We start from the raw sequence: 19,668 nt of genomic DNA, 5'->3' as shown, positions 1-19,668 counted from the left end.
TTTCTGGACAAAATGGTACAGGAAACTGAATTGGTAACAAAATATATTTTCTTGAACAAATATATCATACAAAATTTTCCTCAGCAAGTACTGCAATATTTTCTTTAACAGGTGTAACACAATATATCATATAGACAGAAATAAAGTAGCTTCCTACAAGCCTGAGCAAAAAGTATAAATCTTATTCTTAAGGTATTGGTGGTTTGGACAACAGATAAATGGGAAAGGATATTCTAGTTATCTAGTATAATTACATCATATCATAAATTCCCTTGGTACACAATGATCTACAGGTTAAGTCCAAAGTACCTGTTTAGCACGCAATAAATTAATTTTGACCAGACTCAAAGAATCACATTTTTGACAACAACAGACTATTATCTAGGTCACCTCACATTTTACAGTGTAGAAAATTCTGTTGGAAAGTGAGCGCATACATATAAACAATCTGTAAATAAACTTATACAACTTTAAATGTCCAGAAAAAGAAAAAGAAATTAATGGTTTAATTTTAAATTAAATTTGTTTACCTTTGCAATCATGCATTCGTGACAATTTTTAAAACACAGGAGCTGCAATGGAATGTAAAACATATATGTTACAATCAAATACAACCATAAAGTCTAGATGTAGTATTTACAAAAGCAGGTAAAAAAAAAAAACTAGTAAATGCATAAGTTTAATAATCCCTAACACAAAAAAATATACTTCTAGCAAAATAATTTAACCACACACACAATATATAATACACTAACATACTTACATTTATGTATACCAAAAGGAGTTTAATACAAAGCTGAAAAATAAAAACAAAGGTGGGAAAAAATTCAAAAAGTAAAACTATACCTACTGTAATATAATACGTATACACATATCAGTATCACAGTAAATAGTAACCTTGGATGCATTTAGAAAACATGTTTTATATTACAAAGGTACATATTTGTATTTACACGCATATACATTTAATGCATTTTACAAAGTATTGTAATTTAAGCAAGTGTTTCACAGTTTTTTTATTGAAAAGAATTAAGATTGTTGAATGTATCCATTTCAATACAGTTTGGCAAAATACAATAATGACAGAATTTAGGTCATATTCGTGATGCTAAGCCGGTGAGTTAGTTACAACTGCCTACTTAAATGGAATTTATTGCATGAATACCCCAGAAATTATGAAATTTTATCACACAGAAAACAAATGTTTGCTATGGCACCGAAGGCTAGGACATTTAAATAGGAAAGGAATGTTGAAATTCAGAAATTCTGAAGGTCTGGATGAAGACATCCTAGTTGAAGACCCATGTGAGCTGAAAGCAATCACGATTAATATTCAAGCAGAGCAAGAGGCATTTCGAAAACAATCTAAATCTCATTCATACAGACATCTGTGGGCCTATGGAAACCCCATCTGTCGGTGGCCATCGTTACTTCTCAGTTTTTATTTATTACTCTCGAAATATGTTTGTTTATTTCCTGAAAGCAAAGTCTGAAGACGACACAGTCTTCAGAGAATTTAAAGCTACTGTTGAGAAGCAAACTGGCAGAGCAATCAAAACACATGTGAGTGGAGAGATAAAGAATTATCTTCGTTCCGAAGGTATCGTCCATCATCTCAGTAAGATATACCCCAGAGAAAAATGGTGTGGCAGAAAGAACCAAAAGAACACTTGTGGAAAATGCTCAAACATGCTGTTCGATGCAGACTTAAAACAGGATATCTGGGAAGAAGCAGTGACTACAGCAGCCTATTTAACCAACAGATCTTCTTCTATCTTGGGAGGGATGACAACCCTTTCAAATCTGGCATGGTAGGAAACCACACTTGTCTCACCTAAGAGTTTTTGGTTGCACAGCTATGGTACATGTTCCAAAACCTCATAGACAAAAGTGGGAACCAAAATCTATAAAACTAACTTTTTTCGGGTACTATGACTCAACTAAAGGTTTTAGGTTTCTGGACCTTGAAACTAAGAAAGTTAAAATTAGCAGAAATGTGACTTTCCTAGAAGATAGGAATGACATGAACATGAGGAAGTGGAAGGAAGTACACTGCACAATGGGCCCAATCCTTCTGCCTGAGGAAAACAAATGTAGTGAGTCAAGACGAGGACATTGATGAACCATTCCTTGGCTTTGAAGACCAGCATGTAGAACATGAGTCAGAAAAGGTTACTCTGCATTCCACGCGGCCCCCAAAACCAAAAGTGTGGTTTGATAGCATTACTTGTTTCACTGAGGAAGCGAACACCCATTAAGATATTAATGTTGATGAAGCCTTACAAGGGGAAAATTCCGAGAACTGGCAAAAAGCTATTATGAAAGAATTTTATTCATTAAAAAAAATTATGTCTTTGATAAAGTAAAGTTTCCAAAAGGCATATAACCTCTAAAAACAAAATGGGTGCTGAAGTTCAAACCTGGCTATAATGATAAAACAGAAATTTTTAAGGCTTACCTTGTGATGAAAGGATGTAGTCAGATATCGTGTTTTCTCAAATAATCATAGCACATTTTATACTAAAATCAAGTTTGAAAAGTAGTGGCGCAAATTTTATGTGGAAAAAAAATTTTTTGTTGGGTAAAGTTATTCGTAAAACCAAAACCCATTCATGGAAAGTACATTTATTTAAAAAAAAGTGAGTATACGAGAGCACACCAAACAATTTATATTAATAAGTCATGCAACAAAAACCTTTCTTCAACTTTTTAAATAGAAAAACAAAACCTGTGACTCGAATGCGAGCCTGAACTAATGCATAACTAACATCATAGTACACACCACGGTGTGTGGGCCATCAAATGTAGTTAACTCAGCACTGAACAGAGAGCACGCATTGCATGCAATCTGCGAGATATCGATATTTGACTACGTGTGCACACTCTATACGGGAAGCAACATAACCAAACATGAATGATGCCAATGAGCGCTGGCTACATTTTTATACGCTGTACACCGCGGCGACGCAGATGAACAGATAAAGGTTATAACGTTTAAAAACGTCATTAAAAAAAATTTACACAACAGACAACTTCGTATTTCCACTAACTAAAAAAGTAAGTGGCAATGTCTGAATAAATATTAGATTTCTAAGTTTAAAAAACATTGTTTTTACGGCAAAGATACCTATACAAAGCGCTTGGAAACTAATAGCGGGACCAAAAAAATCATGCGACAATTATGCAATAAAAGAGGGTATATGGTTATTCACCTGTTTTCAAATTCCTTCCATCAGATACTACATATTGGCTCTCTCAGAAAAAGATGACTTAAAAATTGATCATATGGGTGTAACAGCAGCATACTTATATGGGGATCTCCATGACGACTTTTATATATATATATATATATATATATATATATATATATATATATATATATATATATATATATATATAAAAAAGTTATCCCTCCGAAAGAATTTGGCATGTCTGAAGATGCTAAAGTGTGGAAATTAAAGAAAGCTGTATATGGATTAAAGCAATCAGGAAGGAACTGTAATCAAAACATAAATAATGTTCTTTCAGAATTCGGCTTTATCCAGTCAAAAGCCAATCCCTGGGTTTACTATTTGAGGGATGGTGAAAACCTAGTTATAATTGCTCTGTACGTTGATAATTTGTTGGAGAAATCTCTCCAGAAATGTTTTGAGGTGAAAAACTTCGGCCCAGCCAGTTATTTTCTAGGTATGACTATCACCAGGAATTGCGAAGAACTTGCAGGAGAGCTACATCGGTGAGATTTTGGACAGATTTGGCATTAGGGTGGGCTGAAAAAAATACACTTTTTTATTTTTAATTGCTATAGTGCGGAAAATCTGCCTTTAACGGTAAAAAGAAAAACTATGCAAAGTAATTTCAAATCAGTTGATATCTTCCGGTCGCGCATAGTGCCGAAAGTTTATACAAATTGACAACAATGGAACATTTTTTATTTATTTTCTTAATCAACTTATACTTCTATGATGGACACCCTATAGTTTGCAATGTTTATTTTAGGGTTGAATAAAGAAATATTAAGTCAAACTTCAATAATATTACGGTATTTATCGGTCGCGCATTACGTTCAAAAAGTGGGAATTTTCCTCATTTTTCAGACTTTCATTGTGCTTCTTATCTTACAGATTTACAATAATTTTTGTTCTATGAAAAATATTGCCTATGCAAATAATTGTGTTAGTCGTTTATAATAACTGTTTCTTAAAAATGAGACGTCATTTACCCCCTCCTTTGCACTACTCTGGCGCTCACACCTCCCTCTAGTCGTCATTTACCCCCTCCATTGCACTACTGCCGCGCTCACACCTCCCTCTATTTCCCTTGCCCCACTACATCTCTCGCCTCCTTCCAGGGCCTGTCGTGACTCGTCAGTTGTCAGTTGGCCACTGGTTTTGGTGCTGTATTGTTTGAGGTGCGTGCACGTGTATACTGTTAATGTGTTAGATAATTTAAGATATACAGTTAAGTTGATTCCTGTTAGTTGATTTTGGTTAGTATAGTTCACTGTAATGTTTTGAAACACTAAATCACTACTTCATGTAATGATGGCTGTGCCGAAGAAGAAACTTACGAGACAGGCATTTGAATGCCCCATATTTGGTCACCCGAGAGATTTTCTTCACAGCAAACTACCAACGCATGAATGTATTCTCCGATGCTGTTCTGAAGAGCGATTCAAGCTATCTATCCAGTCAAATAACGTGTGTAAGTTTTTCTAGTGTAGCCAAGACTGTAGCAAAAAAAATTAAATGTTTGTACAAGAAAGCATCAATCCCAACAGTTTCTGATTACAGAATAGTTCAGCTGATTAATGCTTACCATGATTCTTATTACATCAGGAAGTCGTACAATCGTGATGAGCGCAACAGTGTTAAGCAGTGACCGATTTGGAGTATCAGATCGTGCGACAGCTGCCATAGCTTCAAGTGTTCTACAAGACATTGTAATGATAACTGACACAGACTTTTCTCACGTCGTTGACAAGAATAAAATTAGAAGAGAAAAGAGTCGTGTCAGGACTGATTTGCAGAGAAGTTATAACAAAGAAATTTGTGAACTTTACTTTGATGGTTGAAAAGACGACACTCTATTTGTCAAAAAAATAAATGCCAAGCATTTTCGTAGGAGCAGAAAAGAAGAACATTATTCTCTGATTCAGGAACCTGGGTCGACTTACATTGGACATGTTTCTCCTATATCGAGTTTTTCAGCCGACATTACTCGAAGCATCACTTCTCATCTGTCTGAACTTCAAATATCGCTTGAAAAGCTAGAAGTGATCGGGTGCGATGGCACCGTTACCAACACTGGCTGGAAGAATGGCGTCATTCGTCAGTTAGAACTGCACGTGGGAAGACCACTACAGTGGAGTGTGTGTCTACTGCACTTCAATGAACTTCCTTTCCGTCATATTTTCCAGCATTTAGATGGTTCAACCACAGGGCCAAAATCTTTTTCTGAACCTATAGGACAACAGCTTACTGGATGTGAATTGCTTCGTGTGGTGGCGTATGAATCTATAGATTGTTTGGTTCCAGTAGTGGACAGAATATGCTCAGCAAAGACCAGCAATACTTGTTAGACTTTGCATAGTTTTTCTTCTTACTGTTAAAGGCAACTTTTCCGCACTATAGCAATTAAAAATAAAAAAAGTTTATTTTTTTTCAGCCCACCCTATTTGGCATAGCAAATTCCTTCTCTGGGGTTAACCCACTTGATCCTGGACTGGACTTAGATGCTGAAGGTGAACACGATTCCTGTGAATGATGTCTGTGTACTATAATGAAGTTAACTGCAATATTGTTAATCCATTTTTCTAAATAGCATTGTTATTCCACATCAATAACACAATGAATAGTGAAAATATGATATCGTAAAGCTGTAAACTCAGTTCCCTTATATCATTCCACTTTATCATAAAGAACTACTTTATAACAAACACACAAAAATTCAGTCCCTTCAGTTTTGTTATATAGAGGTTTTACTGTATGTTGCTTACATTTAAGTACAGCTTATATTTGTAGGTAAGAAATGTTCTTTCAGAGCAGTGGGTCTCCAACTTTTTGATACTTTTTAAAATCCTACATATAACTGTAGGCTCACTATGTACACACTGTTAAAGACAAACATTGGATCAAAAAAGGAATTCATCTTAGAATCAATGGTATCTTACATTTGAGTAACTACTGTATTTTGCAAGGTATGACAAGAAATTTATATTTTAACAAAAAAATTATTACATTAAGGAGACCGGAGAGTTATCGTGACATTAGCCAGAAAAATGCTACTGCACATGAAGATAAGATTTAACAACTTTCTTGGTTAACAATTGCTTACAGTAGTTACAAACTTAATGAGAGTGTGTGTTCAAAGAAACCATAAAAAAAAAAAAAAATCAGAATAACTGGAAAATATTGAATTACATAAATCATTAGACTTTAAATGCAATGTGTAAATAGGGTACTTGGCCAGCGACAGAGTACAGTAGGATATATTGTTCGCATGAATGCTCTGCAAAAATAAACAAGGAAGACTAAAGGTAATCCCAGGATTGAGTCAGTATATATCATTCTTAATCAGTGGAGAACAGAAAAATTAGCAGTTTCATTTCTTAATACACATTTACCTTTGGGCTGCACCAAAAATTTATTTAATCAAGGGCTCGTGTCAATTGAGATGTTTCTCAAATGAGCAGCCAATGAAAAGGTGGTATTTGCTTGAGTGTGCAGAGGATTGTGCAGTCCAGCCTAAAGAACATTGAAGTTAAAAATTTTGCCAGTCCTACCAATATCCTATTGAGCTCAGTCTCAGTTGTCTTACTCACTTAAATCACACATCATTCAAAGAAATATTCCAGGCACCTCACACAACTCAAAAACCATAAAATTTCTTAACCATCTTGCAAACTAGGAACCACGAAAATTCTATTCATAAAAATATAGGTCCAAGCTAAAAATACCTCAGTCTTTCAAAACCGCCAGAGAAACACAGAAATGCTAAACCAGTAACATTTATGTTACTTCATAACCAAGTGTGAAACAAGAGCAAAGTTTCAGGAACTTTCAAGTAATGTTACATACCGTATTGTCCCGAATATAAGTCAGCTCGCATTCAAGTTGACCTATTGCTATTCAGTTTACAATTTGGGAGAAGAAAAAAAAGAGTTGTGTAGATTAAAACACCCAAAAATAATTAGCTTTGTTGCTTACAAATAACCTAATGTACTTATTGGGAACCTGCTGGTCACATGATTACACATCTTCAAACATAATTTATACATTAATTATTTTACAAGTTGCAAATCAACAATTTGTATTTTTCAAAATATTGAATACATATTTATAAAAAAAGGTTTTGCACTATTGTAAAATTTAAAAATTTTTCTAACGTTCAGTATAAAATAGCCATATTTTTAAGGTACACACATCTATATTTTTTGTTTTCTTGCAGTTTCTGAAATGCTTGAATATAATTGGGGTGTGCATTTTCTTTATAAATTTAGAGAAAAATTTCTGACATGTTTGAGACAATACAATAGCTATTTTAACTTGATTTCTTCAACTACAGCTGATGACTGATCTGTGTGTGACTTAAGGTTTTGGAAATGTGGAATTCAACACACTTCCTGATGGTGTTAGACCAGTTACATTAACACCATTTGCTTCTTGGAATAACGACTTTAGGTCTCGTGACATGGGTTTCACGACCATTTCTGAATGATTCAGGAACTCAGCACTTACATTATGTGTAGACTTCTGAACCATGAACCTGTGCACTTCTAACAGTCTTGCAGCATCATCATGCAAGTTATTTACCTTTTGAGCTGTGACAGGCTTCAAATTTTGGGATGCAGCTATTCCAGATACTTCCTCTCGTCCTGATGCATTAACACCCACAGTACTCATGGATAGTTCACCAGCGATTGAATTCCCCGTTACAGTAACCTCTAACTTTTCTGACAATTTTGGAGCACTGATTTTGGCATCGTGCAAAATCTGTTGTGACATGACAGATTTCAGGTCCCGTGACATTGGCTTGACCAGTGATTCCAAATGCTTCCAACCATCTGCATTATTGATACCACTAACTAAATCACCATCTAATGACGGCACTGAAAGGTACGGCGCCATTTTCATAATAGATTCTGAGTCAGTTTTATCTTTAATAATTTTCCTACTCTCATTATGAGAACGCAGTGACTTCTTAACACCACCAGCTAAGACAGTCACATTTCTCAGTTTCAAACTGTCATCATGCTTGCCGCTATAAAATTTAACTTCGCTTGGAACACTTTTATTCTCAGTTTTCAGTAAAATGGCCTCACGGGAGATTGCTGGTTTACCTGGTGCAATTCCCTCAGCAGTTGTATTTTTTGGGAGGACGTCGCAGAAGCTGTCGGGGAGTTGGATCGGAGGATCGGCCGACTGCTCCTCTGCACTCCTCCTCTCTCGCTCGTGGCTCGGCCCGAGGTTCGACAAGATGTCCCTCTGAAGGACCTTCTCCTCCCGTCCTGCGGGGGCCAGGCGGCTCTCGGCGACCTGCTGCAGCGCCTGGCCGTACAGCTTGGAGTCGTCCTGTACGGCCAGGGGCAGGGGGATGATGCTGCGTGGCTTGGTGGCGCGGCTCTTGTTCGCCGGCGTCCTGGGCTGCGACACCTGCGGCCTGGCGCTCACAACCCCTTCTGGAACACAGCCACCACCAAGCTGCTCAACATCCTGGTTTTTAAAATAATATATTTATTTATTTAGTATTTCTTACATGCCTACCTACAGCTGGTGGCCTTAGATGGTAGGCACAATAAAAAAAACTAATACTATATAAATACAAAAACAAAAAAAAACACAAAAGACAATGAAGTGGGGAAAACACATTTACAGAAACAATGACAAGGACATGGTAACTTGAAAAAACCTAAACAAGACAAAATGAATAAAAAAACAGAAAACTTATTTGACCACGTAATTGATTTTAATTTAAATAAGGGATAGTAAATAATACAACCCATTATTTTTTTTTTTAACCAATATAGGAAAATAACTTTTACACTTGTTGAAATTTGTGATGATTCTTATGAAAAATTATTAGTTTTGGTTAGTGCACATATTAAAGATTGCTGAGGAATAGACAAGATTTAATAGTGTTATATTTAGTACAATTTCACATTTAAAACAGAATATTTCGGTGTTATTGTTTTTATTTTTGTAAAAGCGGTTTTGCAATATTCCACCAAAATGGTAGTAAAATATATATGCTGCATATTTAATATAAAATAATTTGAAATAAATTTGTCTCTAACAGATACGTCAGAATAAAAATAAATAAGCAATCATTTGTGGTTTATAAGTGTTTCAATAAGAGATGCATGATTAAAATTAATTAATTTTTCTGATCCATGAACTTTGGTACAATTTTTTGTTTGGAAACAACATTCCTTGAATTTTAAAGATTATAAAATTATCATTTTTATGAATTGCATTTAGTTTTGGTTAAATGCTACTTAGTTCCATGATATAACTTTTATTTCAGTGCTATATGGTATATTAACATGCATTTTGGTGTTATGCTGTGTTTTGACATTTTTCTATAGTTTAGTTTTCAAATTTTTGCTTCTTTAAAGCATGCTATATAGGTAATTATAGGAAAGTTTGGAGTTAATAATGACTTAATACTATAAATAGTTTTCCCTGTACAGTAACCTCTGTGTAGGGATTTTTAAATTAATTTTTGAAAATGACTACAAATTCTGCAACTGACACTAAGCTATGGTCTTTGAAAATCGTTGAATATGTGATCTCTGCCTTAACAAAAATTTTCAATATTGAAACAATAATAATTGATATGGCATTAAAACTATTGAAACCAATATGCTGTTTTTTTTTAATTTGGTTCTAGCCCTCTCTTAATGGTCAAAGACGATGAAGAGAATAATGCAAAATTTAAGGCACGGATGAAAAACTGATCTCTAAAAGAAACTTAGGGTATTTGAAATTATTAAATAAATATACATACAAGGGTTATCCATAAAGTAAGTAGCATTTATCATTAAAAAAAAAAAACTCAATGAGAAAAATATTTTATTGACAGTTTTAGTTTACTACATATTTACGGTACATCACATTTTCACATAGTCACCACTAAGTTCCAAGCACTTTTCGTAATGTAGCACCAGTTTCTTTAACCACTCTGCATAGAAGTTTGCCATCTGCGAATGGAACGGATGGCTTGGCCATAGGCATCATAGACTTCGAATACGCAATGCGAGTAGCTTTAAGTACAGGCGCTCAGTAAACAGCTCCACAAAAAGTTTAGACAATCTCCGTACTAGAGTCGAAAAAGATGGCTACCATTTTTTCAAACGAAAAAGGCATAATTTTGGATGATTTAAAGAAATGTGGGTCAACAATTACCACAAAAATTACAAAATTACGATTGTCAACCGATTTAATTTCCAGGAGGCGAAATTCTATGGAGAGGATTAAAAGAAACTGGTGCAGCATTACGAAAAGTGCTTGGAACAAAGTGGTGACTATGTGAAAGTGTGAAGTATATATGTAGTAAACTAAAACAAGTATTCATAAAAACGTTTTCTCAGGAGTTTATTTTTTTTAATGACCAAATGTTACTTACTTTAAGGATATCTAGAGCCCATGAAAAATGGTAAATAAAACTGCCTGATTTCGGTAAATAAACTATAGGATTTCGGTGCTATATTTCGGTAAAAAAAAGTATTTCGGAAAAAAAAAATTATTTTTTGTTAAATGAAAGCATTTGTTCTACTAATTATTTAATTTCATGATATACACACAAAGCTGGACATGATACTTGATACAGCAATCACAATTTCCGCGTAAGCCTTACAGAAGTGGAAATGTTATCTAGTAGATTATATACACATTACTTTTAATTTTTGTTTTACTACACATTTTCTGGCCTCTTTCCCATCAAATTGTGTTTATTAGGATGTTAGAACCATAACACATTTCCTTGACTTACCTTTCATGTATTCATTTAACCATTCCCTCATAGCTGGGTGAACTAGCTTCTCTAGGGGAATATTTGCAGAAACAAATGCACGCACTGTATCGCTTGCAAATTTGACTTTAATTTCCTTTGCTCGTTTATGGAGAACAATATTATCGTCGAGTGTCACTTGCCTTTTGACTCCACAACCTGATGGTGATGTTTTACTTTTTTTCTTCTCTAAATGAGATGCTCGCTGTTTGCAGTGTTTTTCACAAGAATCTTTCTTTTTCCAATCTACTACCGTAATGCAAAATTTACACATCATTATCCGCTTTTCTTTATTAAAAACAATGAATCCTTCATGCTCGTATTCTTTAGCTCGTTCAAACACTGATACGACTTTAGGCATTGTGAAGTATCAAGTAAACCAAGTGAACTTCAAACAAAACAAACCGCAACTAACTATTTTCGTTCACATTTAACTATTTACATGGAACGTAGGATCTTTTCAAAACTCATTTGGTCATTTAGCATGACCGGCATATTATGACGTTAAAATCCCATAACCTCTCTGTTATTATTTACAAGCAATACAACAACGGAAACTAATATGGCCAAACTTCTAACTTCATCCACATCCCGCTAGGAACGCTGATAAATGGTTGCAGCTTTCAGGCCGAGTGTTTGGTATTTATTTTGCTTCAACTTATCTATGGCGCATCTCATAATAAAGATGGCTTACGATGTTTTGGTTTACTAAACAAATACGTTTTGCGGCAAAAGTATTATTGTGAAACTTAAAATTCATATAGCGTTAAAATTCTGACATTTCGCGGATATTTTGTGAAACAACAAGAATATCGCGAATAGTAATGAATTTCGCGGCATCGCCAGTTATTTTGTGAAAACTAAATGCTGTAAAATTGAAATAGGCGTTTGGAAACACATTTGTAAGTGCTTAGAATGTAGTTCCAAAATCGTTAGTAAAATTTCACAATTTCGTCATTAACGAAATTTGAGTACAGTAGAATCCCTCCCGAACGACCCCCCTCTGGAATGACCATTCCGTAAGAACGACCAGTTTTCGAGAAACCGTGGAAAAATTCGAAAAGAAATGAGTAAAATCGGATGAAAAACAAGTGCGCTACACACTATGTACGGCGCTGCGCGTCACGTTTTCCTTGGCGAGCGCTGTACTGTTGGCAGGCGCATGCATGGCTAAAAATAGATACCACCCCTCCAGAGTCCAGACTGGCCACCCTAGCGATAACGGTAAACAGTGGTGCGCATGCGCATTTCTGTTGCCGTCTCGATCCCGTGTCTTTGTCTTGTGGCTTGTTAGTGTGATCTTGCTCGCTGGTGGATACGCTTCTTTTGTTTGTTGATTCGGATATTTCTTGGTTTTTATTATAGTTGACGACTTATTACGCTTTGTTTCTTGGACGCCGATTTGGTTGGTGGTTTGATTTTGTGAATTTTGTATATTGTTGACGACACACGCATTTGTTTTTGGATTTTGATTTGGTAAAATTATTGGCTTGATTCTATTAACGATCGTTGACGACACACGCAGTTTTACACGGATTTTGATTTTTTTTTTTTTTGGGATTTTCGTTTCGCATTTGTGAAAATGAGTGCCAAGCGAAATACACTTTCGCTAATGAAAAAATATGAGATCATCCAGCAAGTGGATAAGAAAACAATTTCCAAGACTAAGATAGCGCAGCAATACAACATTCCGAAGTCTACTCTCTTCACGATTCTCAAACAGAGAGAAGAAATTGTGAATGCAGTACAGAAGCAAGGCCGCAATGTGCAACTGAAAAATTTGAGGGGCGCGACGTACGAAAACTTGGACAAAGCTATGTTGGAGTGGTTTGGTGAGCTGAGAGCTCAAAATTTGCCTGTGAGTGGGCCAATGATGTTGGCAAAGGCGGACGAATTTACTTTGAAGTTAGGTTTGACAGACTTCAAGCGTTCAGTCGGGTGGCTGAATCGTTTCAAGGCTCGGCATGGAATATCCAGCCACAAGATAGTCGGCGAAATTGCGTCGGTTGATCCGAAGTCTGTAAGTGAGTGGTTGCCCTTGCTTCAGAACATCCTCAGCCGATACCAGCCTCGAGACGTTTACAACGCAGACGAGCTGGGGATGTTTTATAACCTCTTGCCAGACTGTACTCTTGCGGTGAAAGGGGATGTATGCAAGGGTGCGAAGAGGAGCAAGGAGCGCCTCACAGTCCTCCTTTGCTGCAACATGGACGGCAGCGACAAAATGAAGCCCCTAGTAATAGGAAAGTCAAAAAGACCGAGAGGTTTCAAGGGGAACATTCTTCATTGCGACTACGACTTCAACAAAAAAGCGTGGATGAATGCGGCAGTTTTCACGAAGTGGCTTCGCAGCTTTGATGCGAAAATGGGTGTGATGAATAGGAAAGTTGTCCTGTTCGTCGACAATTGCCCTGCGCATCCTCCGCTCGATAACCTCAGAAATATTGAGCTGGTGTTCTTGCCTAAGAACACCACCAGCGTGCTTCAGCCTCTGGACCAGGGGATAATCCAGCAGGTGAAGCTGAAGTACCGGGAAATGCTTGTGCGGAGCATGGTGTTGCAGCATAACATCGGGAAAGAGATGAAGAAGTGGGACGTGTATAGGGCAACGGAAGCGATTGTTACCAGCTGGAGGGCATTGAAACCAGAAGTAATCGCCAACTGTTTCCGACACGCCAACTTCGTCACACCAGTCGACGATGTGCCTCTCGCTGCCACCAACCCTGAAAACCCTGACGACTCACCCACAGTGGACGCCAAGCCCCAGCCGGGCCCCTCGACAAAGCCGCAGCATCAGATTTTCACTCTGCCATGCGACGACGAATCGTGGCAGCAATTGGCCCCAGACTGCACGTTTGCAGAGTTCGTGACAGCGGATGACAACGTTGCAGTTTGGGGTACACAAGATGATGATTCCGATGACGTCAAGGGGCAGGAGCCGAGCGATGAAGAGGAGGAGGAGGAGGAGGAGGAGGAGGAGGAGGAGGAGGAGGAGGAGGAGGAGGAGGAGGGGGAGGGAGAAGCAGAAGAGCCAGAAGTTGTGCCGACGACGAGAGACATCCTCAAAGCTGGGGATGTCTATGAATATCTTCTGAGGCGGCATGGTGCGAGTGATGCTGTGTGGTCCTGCTTAACGCAGTTGAAAGAGTTTGCGGAAAATGCCATCTTGAAAAAAAAGCAGGCAACGATAAAGGACTTTTTTAAAAAGTAAGGCGATAAATAAAGTGTTAGGTGTTGTGTATTTATTTTTTTTATGTTCGTTAATGTTTTTTTTTTGTTTTACGTCTCGTCGACGTGTCTAACATGTGTGACTTTGAAGAACAAAAATGCTTAAAAAAAATTAATTAACAGCTACCGCATATATCATGTTGGATAATACTGTAATCTGGTGAGTTTTTTTTTCAATTGTTCTTTGTTGTTATTGTTACATATATGTATACACTGCTCCACTGCTTACAAGCATAGTTTATTGAACTAAAAGTGTATTTGGAATTAAATTTTTCAGGTTATCTTGATTATAGCTTAAATATATTTTTTGTTTATCATTATCTGAAGCTGTAAAAAAAAACGTTGCCATCGCTTCGGCCCATTTTTGTGTTTCGGCCGCTCTATATTTCAAACCACCCAGTTACGTACCATGTAAAATAGCTTTTTGGACCGACCCTTATTTATAACAACCTCAGCTGTCACACTTTTAAAACCCAGGGAAAATACTCTGACGTCCGCTTCCCTTCTCACGTCGGTTGGTTATTATGTCCGCCGCCCGTTTGCTCGCCTAGCGCCGAGAGACGTGTCTGGCAGGCATCCGGCGCGGCGGGACGAATGGTGACGCCGAAAGAGGGGGAAGGGGGGGGGGGGCAATAAATGGATAAAAAATAAACTACCCACGTTACATAACGTTAGCACGATGTTATTTTAAAGCTGCCCAAATAAAGGACGGTTCTTTCCGTGAAACGGCTGGGGGGGTTGGGGGGGGGGGAAGGGGGGGGGAAATTGGCCAAAAATTGCCCAAATTCTCTGGAACGACCCTTCCGTAAGTATGACCGTTTTTTCGGGAACCGTGAGGGGTCGTTCCAGCGGGATTCTACTGTACCTCTAAAGATAATATCCCTCATAAGTACATGGGAAGTGTAATGCACTGCATGCACGGCTGAACGTTTTAAAATCACACATAGCAAGGGTCAGTTTCCGCTCCTGCAGCCACTTGATGGCAACAAAACAGCATGCAAGTTCACCAACCTGAACCGGCAGCGTTGATGGGGACGTCAGGCCTGGGCACAGCTGGGGCTGAGGTGGCGGCTGACACTGTCTTGTTCTGCTTCTGCTGTTGTTTATATTGCTGATGCTGCTGTTGTTGCATTTTCTGCTGCTGTTGTTCCTTTTGTTGTTGCTTCTGTTGTAAAATCTGCTGCTGTTCTTTTTCTTGTTTTTGTTGTTTCTGTTGCAAAATCTGCTGCTGTTGTTCATTTTGTTGTTGTTGCTTCTGTTGTTGCAAAATCTGCTGCTGTTGTTGCTGCAGCATCTGCTGCTGCTGCTGCTGCTGCTGCTGCTGCTGCTGCTGCTGCTGCTGCTGCTGCTGCTGCTGCTGCTGCTGCTGCTTCTTGCTCCTCTCCAAGTCTTCCTTGTGTCGGTCCAGCTGCTGTAGTATCTCCTGCTGCTCCTGAAGCAGCTTCTTTTGCTCCTCCTTATGCTCCTCGAGCTTCAAGAGCAGCTCCACCTGCTGTTTGTTGGGTCCTGCCTCCTCCACTGCCTCCTTCCCAACCCCTGCTGCCGCCCCTGCCTCCGCCAGGGCCTCGTCCTCCTTCTTGATGGCGTCCTGATGGATCACCTGCTCCGCCGCCACCTTGCTATCCACTGCCAGCTTCACGTCTGCAAGAACCGTCAACATCAACACTTAGAAGCCATCTTAACTTACCTGAAATTTTTGACAAAAAAAAAACTGCACATAAACTGAGATTCTGTTAATTAATTAATTAGAACTTAACATCAATTTGACATTTGGGTCATTACTAGAGATGGTGATTTATAGCATTTAAAATAATGACATTTAGCATTTTGAATTTGAAATTTAGCATTTTCTAGCATTTAAAAAACACAATTTTGCCAATTCTCTCATTTTACATTACTGAAGAAAAGTATATTTTTAAAAAAGAAACCGTTGCTTGCCGTTTTACCGAATTTTTTCCTTCAACCGACTTCTCGGTGAATCTTTTTTTTTTTTTTTTTTTTGCAGTCTGATGTCCCTCAGATTTAATGTCCTTTTCAAGTAAATCTTTTTTTTTTCCATTCCAGATGGCGATTACATAAATTAAAATTGTGCATTAAAATATTCGTATCACTTTCCTATAACTGTTCACTTTTGTATTCATTTATGCGATTGCAAATGGAAATGACGTTTCGTCCCATTTTTACCACGAAAAATAACCGTATACAACACATTCACGAGTATGCACGTATTTTTAAACACGCAAAATTCCACAGACTACACAAGAACGCGGCTTTCACGTGAAACACAGCCAGAAAAAGGGACTTACAATTGTTAGCGCAACTAAGTAGAGATGTCGCAATATGGTGGCCTAAAAACTTGTACTCTGCAAGATGACGGACAATCTTCCAGCTAGTTGTTCTTTGCTTTGTTTACAATCGCGAGGCACGGATGGCCATTCTACATTCAATATTTACGAACAATAGTATTGTGAATGACGTGACAATAAGATACTTGTGCTGAATATGCCATAAAATGATGGTTTCTTTAGATACTGAACTGAAACAAAATACAATCCGTAAATAAATTATGTAGAGTGAAGACGAATCTACGTTTTTTACCTTGATTTCACATTTATCTCGGAATAGTCTAGATTTAGCATTTTATAGCGGGAAAAATATAATTTAGCATATTTTAGCATCTATTTAGCAAAAACTAAAAATCACCATCCCTAGTCATTACAGATGATGAGGGGCAATTATTAACAATGATGCAATGATGTAATGATGAGATGAATGGGTGGAGGAAAAACTGGGAGTACCATTGGATTACTGGAACATCCGCCCCACTTCCCTGATTTAAAAAATTCCAGTTTTGTATCCTGACAAGAACTGAACCTGATCGTCTTGATAGGGGGTAAGCAATTTGACCACGCCACCACCAGCCCACTACCATGGGATTGAAAGAACATATTCAAGCTCTGGCATACACACAGTTAGTTAGGTAGTTAATCAAGAAAAGCATCAGATGTTCCTTGACGTAGGTGTCTTATAAAGATTTTAAGTGTCTGTAAATATTGGCTGCTACATTTTTATATTCTCAATATGTAACTAGGCTCACTAAAATGATTATTATGTCTATGATGTAAGGATAATAAAAGTAGATCATACAGGATGGCCATTCTTTTGGAAAAACCAAATTCTAGGTTTTTTCCAAGGATTTTTAAGGTTTTTCTAAAAATTTAATGAAATGTTACTATGCTAATAAAAATATATCTAATTATGACGCTTACATCAATGCTAATAAAACAAAATTAACCATTTAATATTAATTACCAAACATTTAATATTACAAAAAATAAAACATATTCCTGTTAGACTATATTACTTATGTGATAAAAGTGTTTTTTCATAACATAATTTAGTAGCTATTGTACATGATAAAACTAGGAGAGTAGCAATCAACAGATAAATTTTACGAAAAGACAGTACTGGTATAAATAATAATACAGCAAACCATAAGGGCACACCTAAAATTACATCAGCCAGGGATAAAAACAGTTTACACTTCCATAATAATGATTAACATAAACAACTAAAATTATCAGCAGTATTTTTGTTAGTTGAGTAAAATAAAACAATTTCCTAGCTTTAAATTCTTCATTGACAACTTTTGAATCCCTGAAATCTGCACATTATGAAATTTGAGTTGTAAAAGTATATCCCTAAGTACTTTTCCAGCCTATTTTTTATTTATAATTCACCATTAGAAAATTACTTTAATACTGGCTGTATGACATATACACATCAAAATTAATTGTAATGGTAAAACTTAATAAACAGATGTATATGTGTGTTCTTTTCCTAGAATAGCCCTTAAAAAAACTGAATTATTAAGACCGTTAAAGAAAAAAAGTATTATGGCACTATTTGCTAGTCTAATTTCTCCCAGGTTCAACATTTTTTGTTTAATACAGTAATAGAGGCTCCAGTCTTTCATATCACAAATCAAGTTATTAATTCTTAGTTGTGGCTTCTATTGAACATTACTTACTGGCTGCAAAAATCTTTAGATGTTAAAGAAAAAAAGAAACACGACAGAAGAAAGGAAATAAATTAAGAGACTAATCCAGTGCAAACAAAAGTATTGTCAGTTGTCAAATTCCTCTACTCCACTGCTGGAGGTTTGCGAGTAAACAGCGCTAAAAAAATTGGTATAAGTGACCCAGTTTGTAGGCACGACGACCAGTTTTTCAATTTGCTAGACAAATAGATAATTCCCAATGGCTTTCAAAGATTTACAGGTTCCTCACAGATTTCCCGGGACCAAAACAGTTCACAGCTAATTCAAAGTTTCCTGATTTTCCCGGTCTAGTGGCCACCTTGATCCTAACGGCTGATGGAAATGTTAATTCAAGCGTATTGCAATTTACTTTATATTTTTTACATGTCTTTGCATTTCATAGATGACAAGGCCATTGGAAAAGCAATTCAAAACACATATCAGGAACCTTAGGAACAATCCCAACATTTGCATGGAGAGATTTCAGAAAATTGTGGAAAACTGAAGTCAGGATGGCCAAAATTGGACTAAATCTTGGCATGTCATGTCAATGACTGTAGAGTGGTCAGGGTTCCCACATTCTTATTTTAGCTTGTTTATGTTTTCCCTGTCCAATATAACATTTTTTTCCCTGCTTCATCGCTCTATCCAGCAATTTAACACACAAACTAACATAAGAATTAGTGATGGCCCGATATCCAAAAACCCGATACCGATACCGATTCCGATATTTCCAAATTTACCGATCCGATACCCGATACCTAGGGCCTGGAAAATTTCGGTGTTTTCAGTATGCAAAAAGCGGTACTTTCAAATTAGAAAAGCGGTGGTTTAAAGTCGGTATTTTCGTTATGCAATGGAAATTTTACCAGTATTTTAAATGTTGACTAAATTGTGCAGTTATTGAATATAATAGTTTACATATTTAATAAACAATCCATGTATACTAGGAATAGGCTAATATGCATAATAACAGCCAATTAAATCCAAAACAGTTACACAAAACAGACACGTTGCTATAGATGTTTGCAACTACAAATTTTCTTTTTTTTTTTGGCTGCCAATGCCACATGCTTAGCCGACTTTAGGTGTTTGTCAATGAAATCTTTTCTATCCCATGAAACTTTACAGTTGCAAAATTTGCACATCACTGTGCTATTGTCAGTACAATAAAACCCATGTTTCTGATACTGATATGCTCGTATTTAATGGAGTGGAGGAACACGGGGTTGCCACTTGAACAAACCCCAGCGCACAAATGAGAAGAAACTTAGTGTGAACTATACCCCAGATCAATTTTGAGCATCAAAACCATACACGAACACGGCTTATGTAAAAATAAGGTAATTATGCTGAAACACAAGACTTGGGTTAAAGGACACTTTAACCTT

General features: G+C 36.9%; 1 protein-coding gene across 5 annotated transcripts in view; it reads right to left on the bottom strand.

The window, feature by feature from the left end:
* Window positions 1-26: 26 nt before the first annotated feature.
* Window positions 27-19,668, bottom strand: part of LOC134545905 (putative sodium-coupled neutral amino acid transporter 10) — a 93,160-nt gene continuing 73,518 nt past the window's right edge. For all 5 annotated transcript variants that reach the window (XM_063388647.1, XM_063388643.1, XM_063388646.1 and 2 more), the window contains exons 11-12: window positions 15,250-15,879; window positions 27-8,680 (exon numbers count right to left, since the gene is read on the bottom strand). In XM_063388647.1, coding sequence (XP_063244717.1) covers window positions 7,590-8,680; window positions 15,250-15,879 — 1,721 coding nt within the window. In that variant the 3' untranslated portion in view covers window positions 27-7,589. The remainder of the gene's footprint in view (window positions 8,681-15,249; window positions 15,880-19,668) is intronic.

Source organism: Bacillus rossius, chromosome 1, assembly GCF_032445375.1.
Source record: "Bacillus rossius redtenbacheri isolate Brsri chromosome 1, Brsri_v3, whole genome shotgun sequence".
Lineage (NCBI taxonomy): Eukaryota > Metazoa > Arthropoda > Insecta > Phasmatodea > Bacillidae > Bacillus > Bacillus rossius.
Note: the sequence above shows the minus strand (reverse complement) of the source record. Positions and strands in the feature narration are given on the sequence as shown.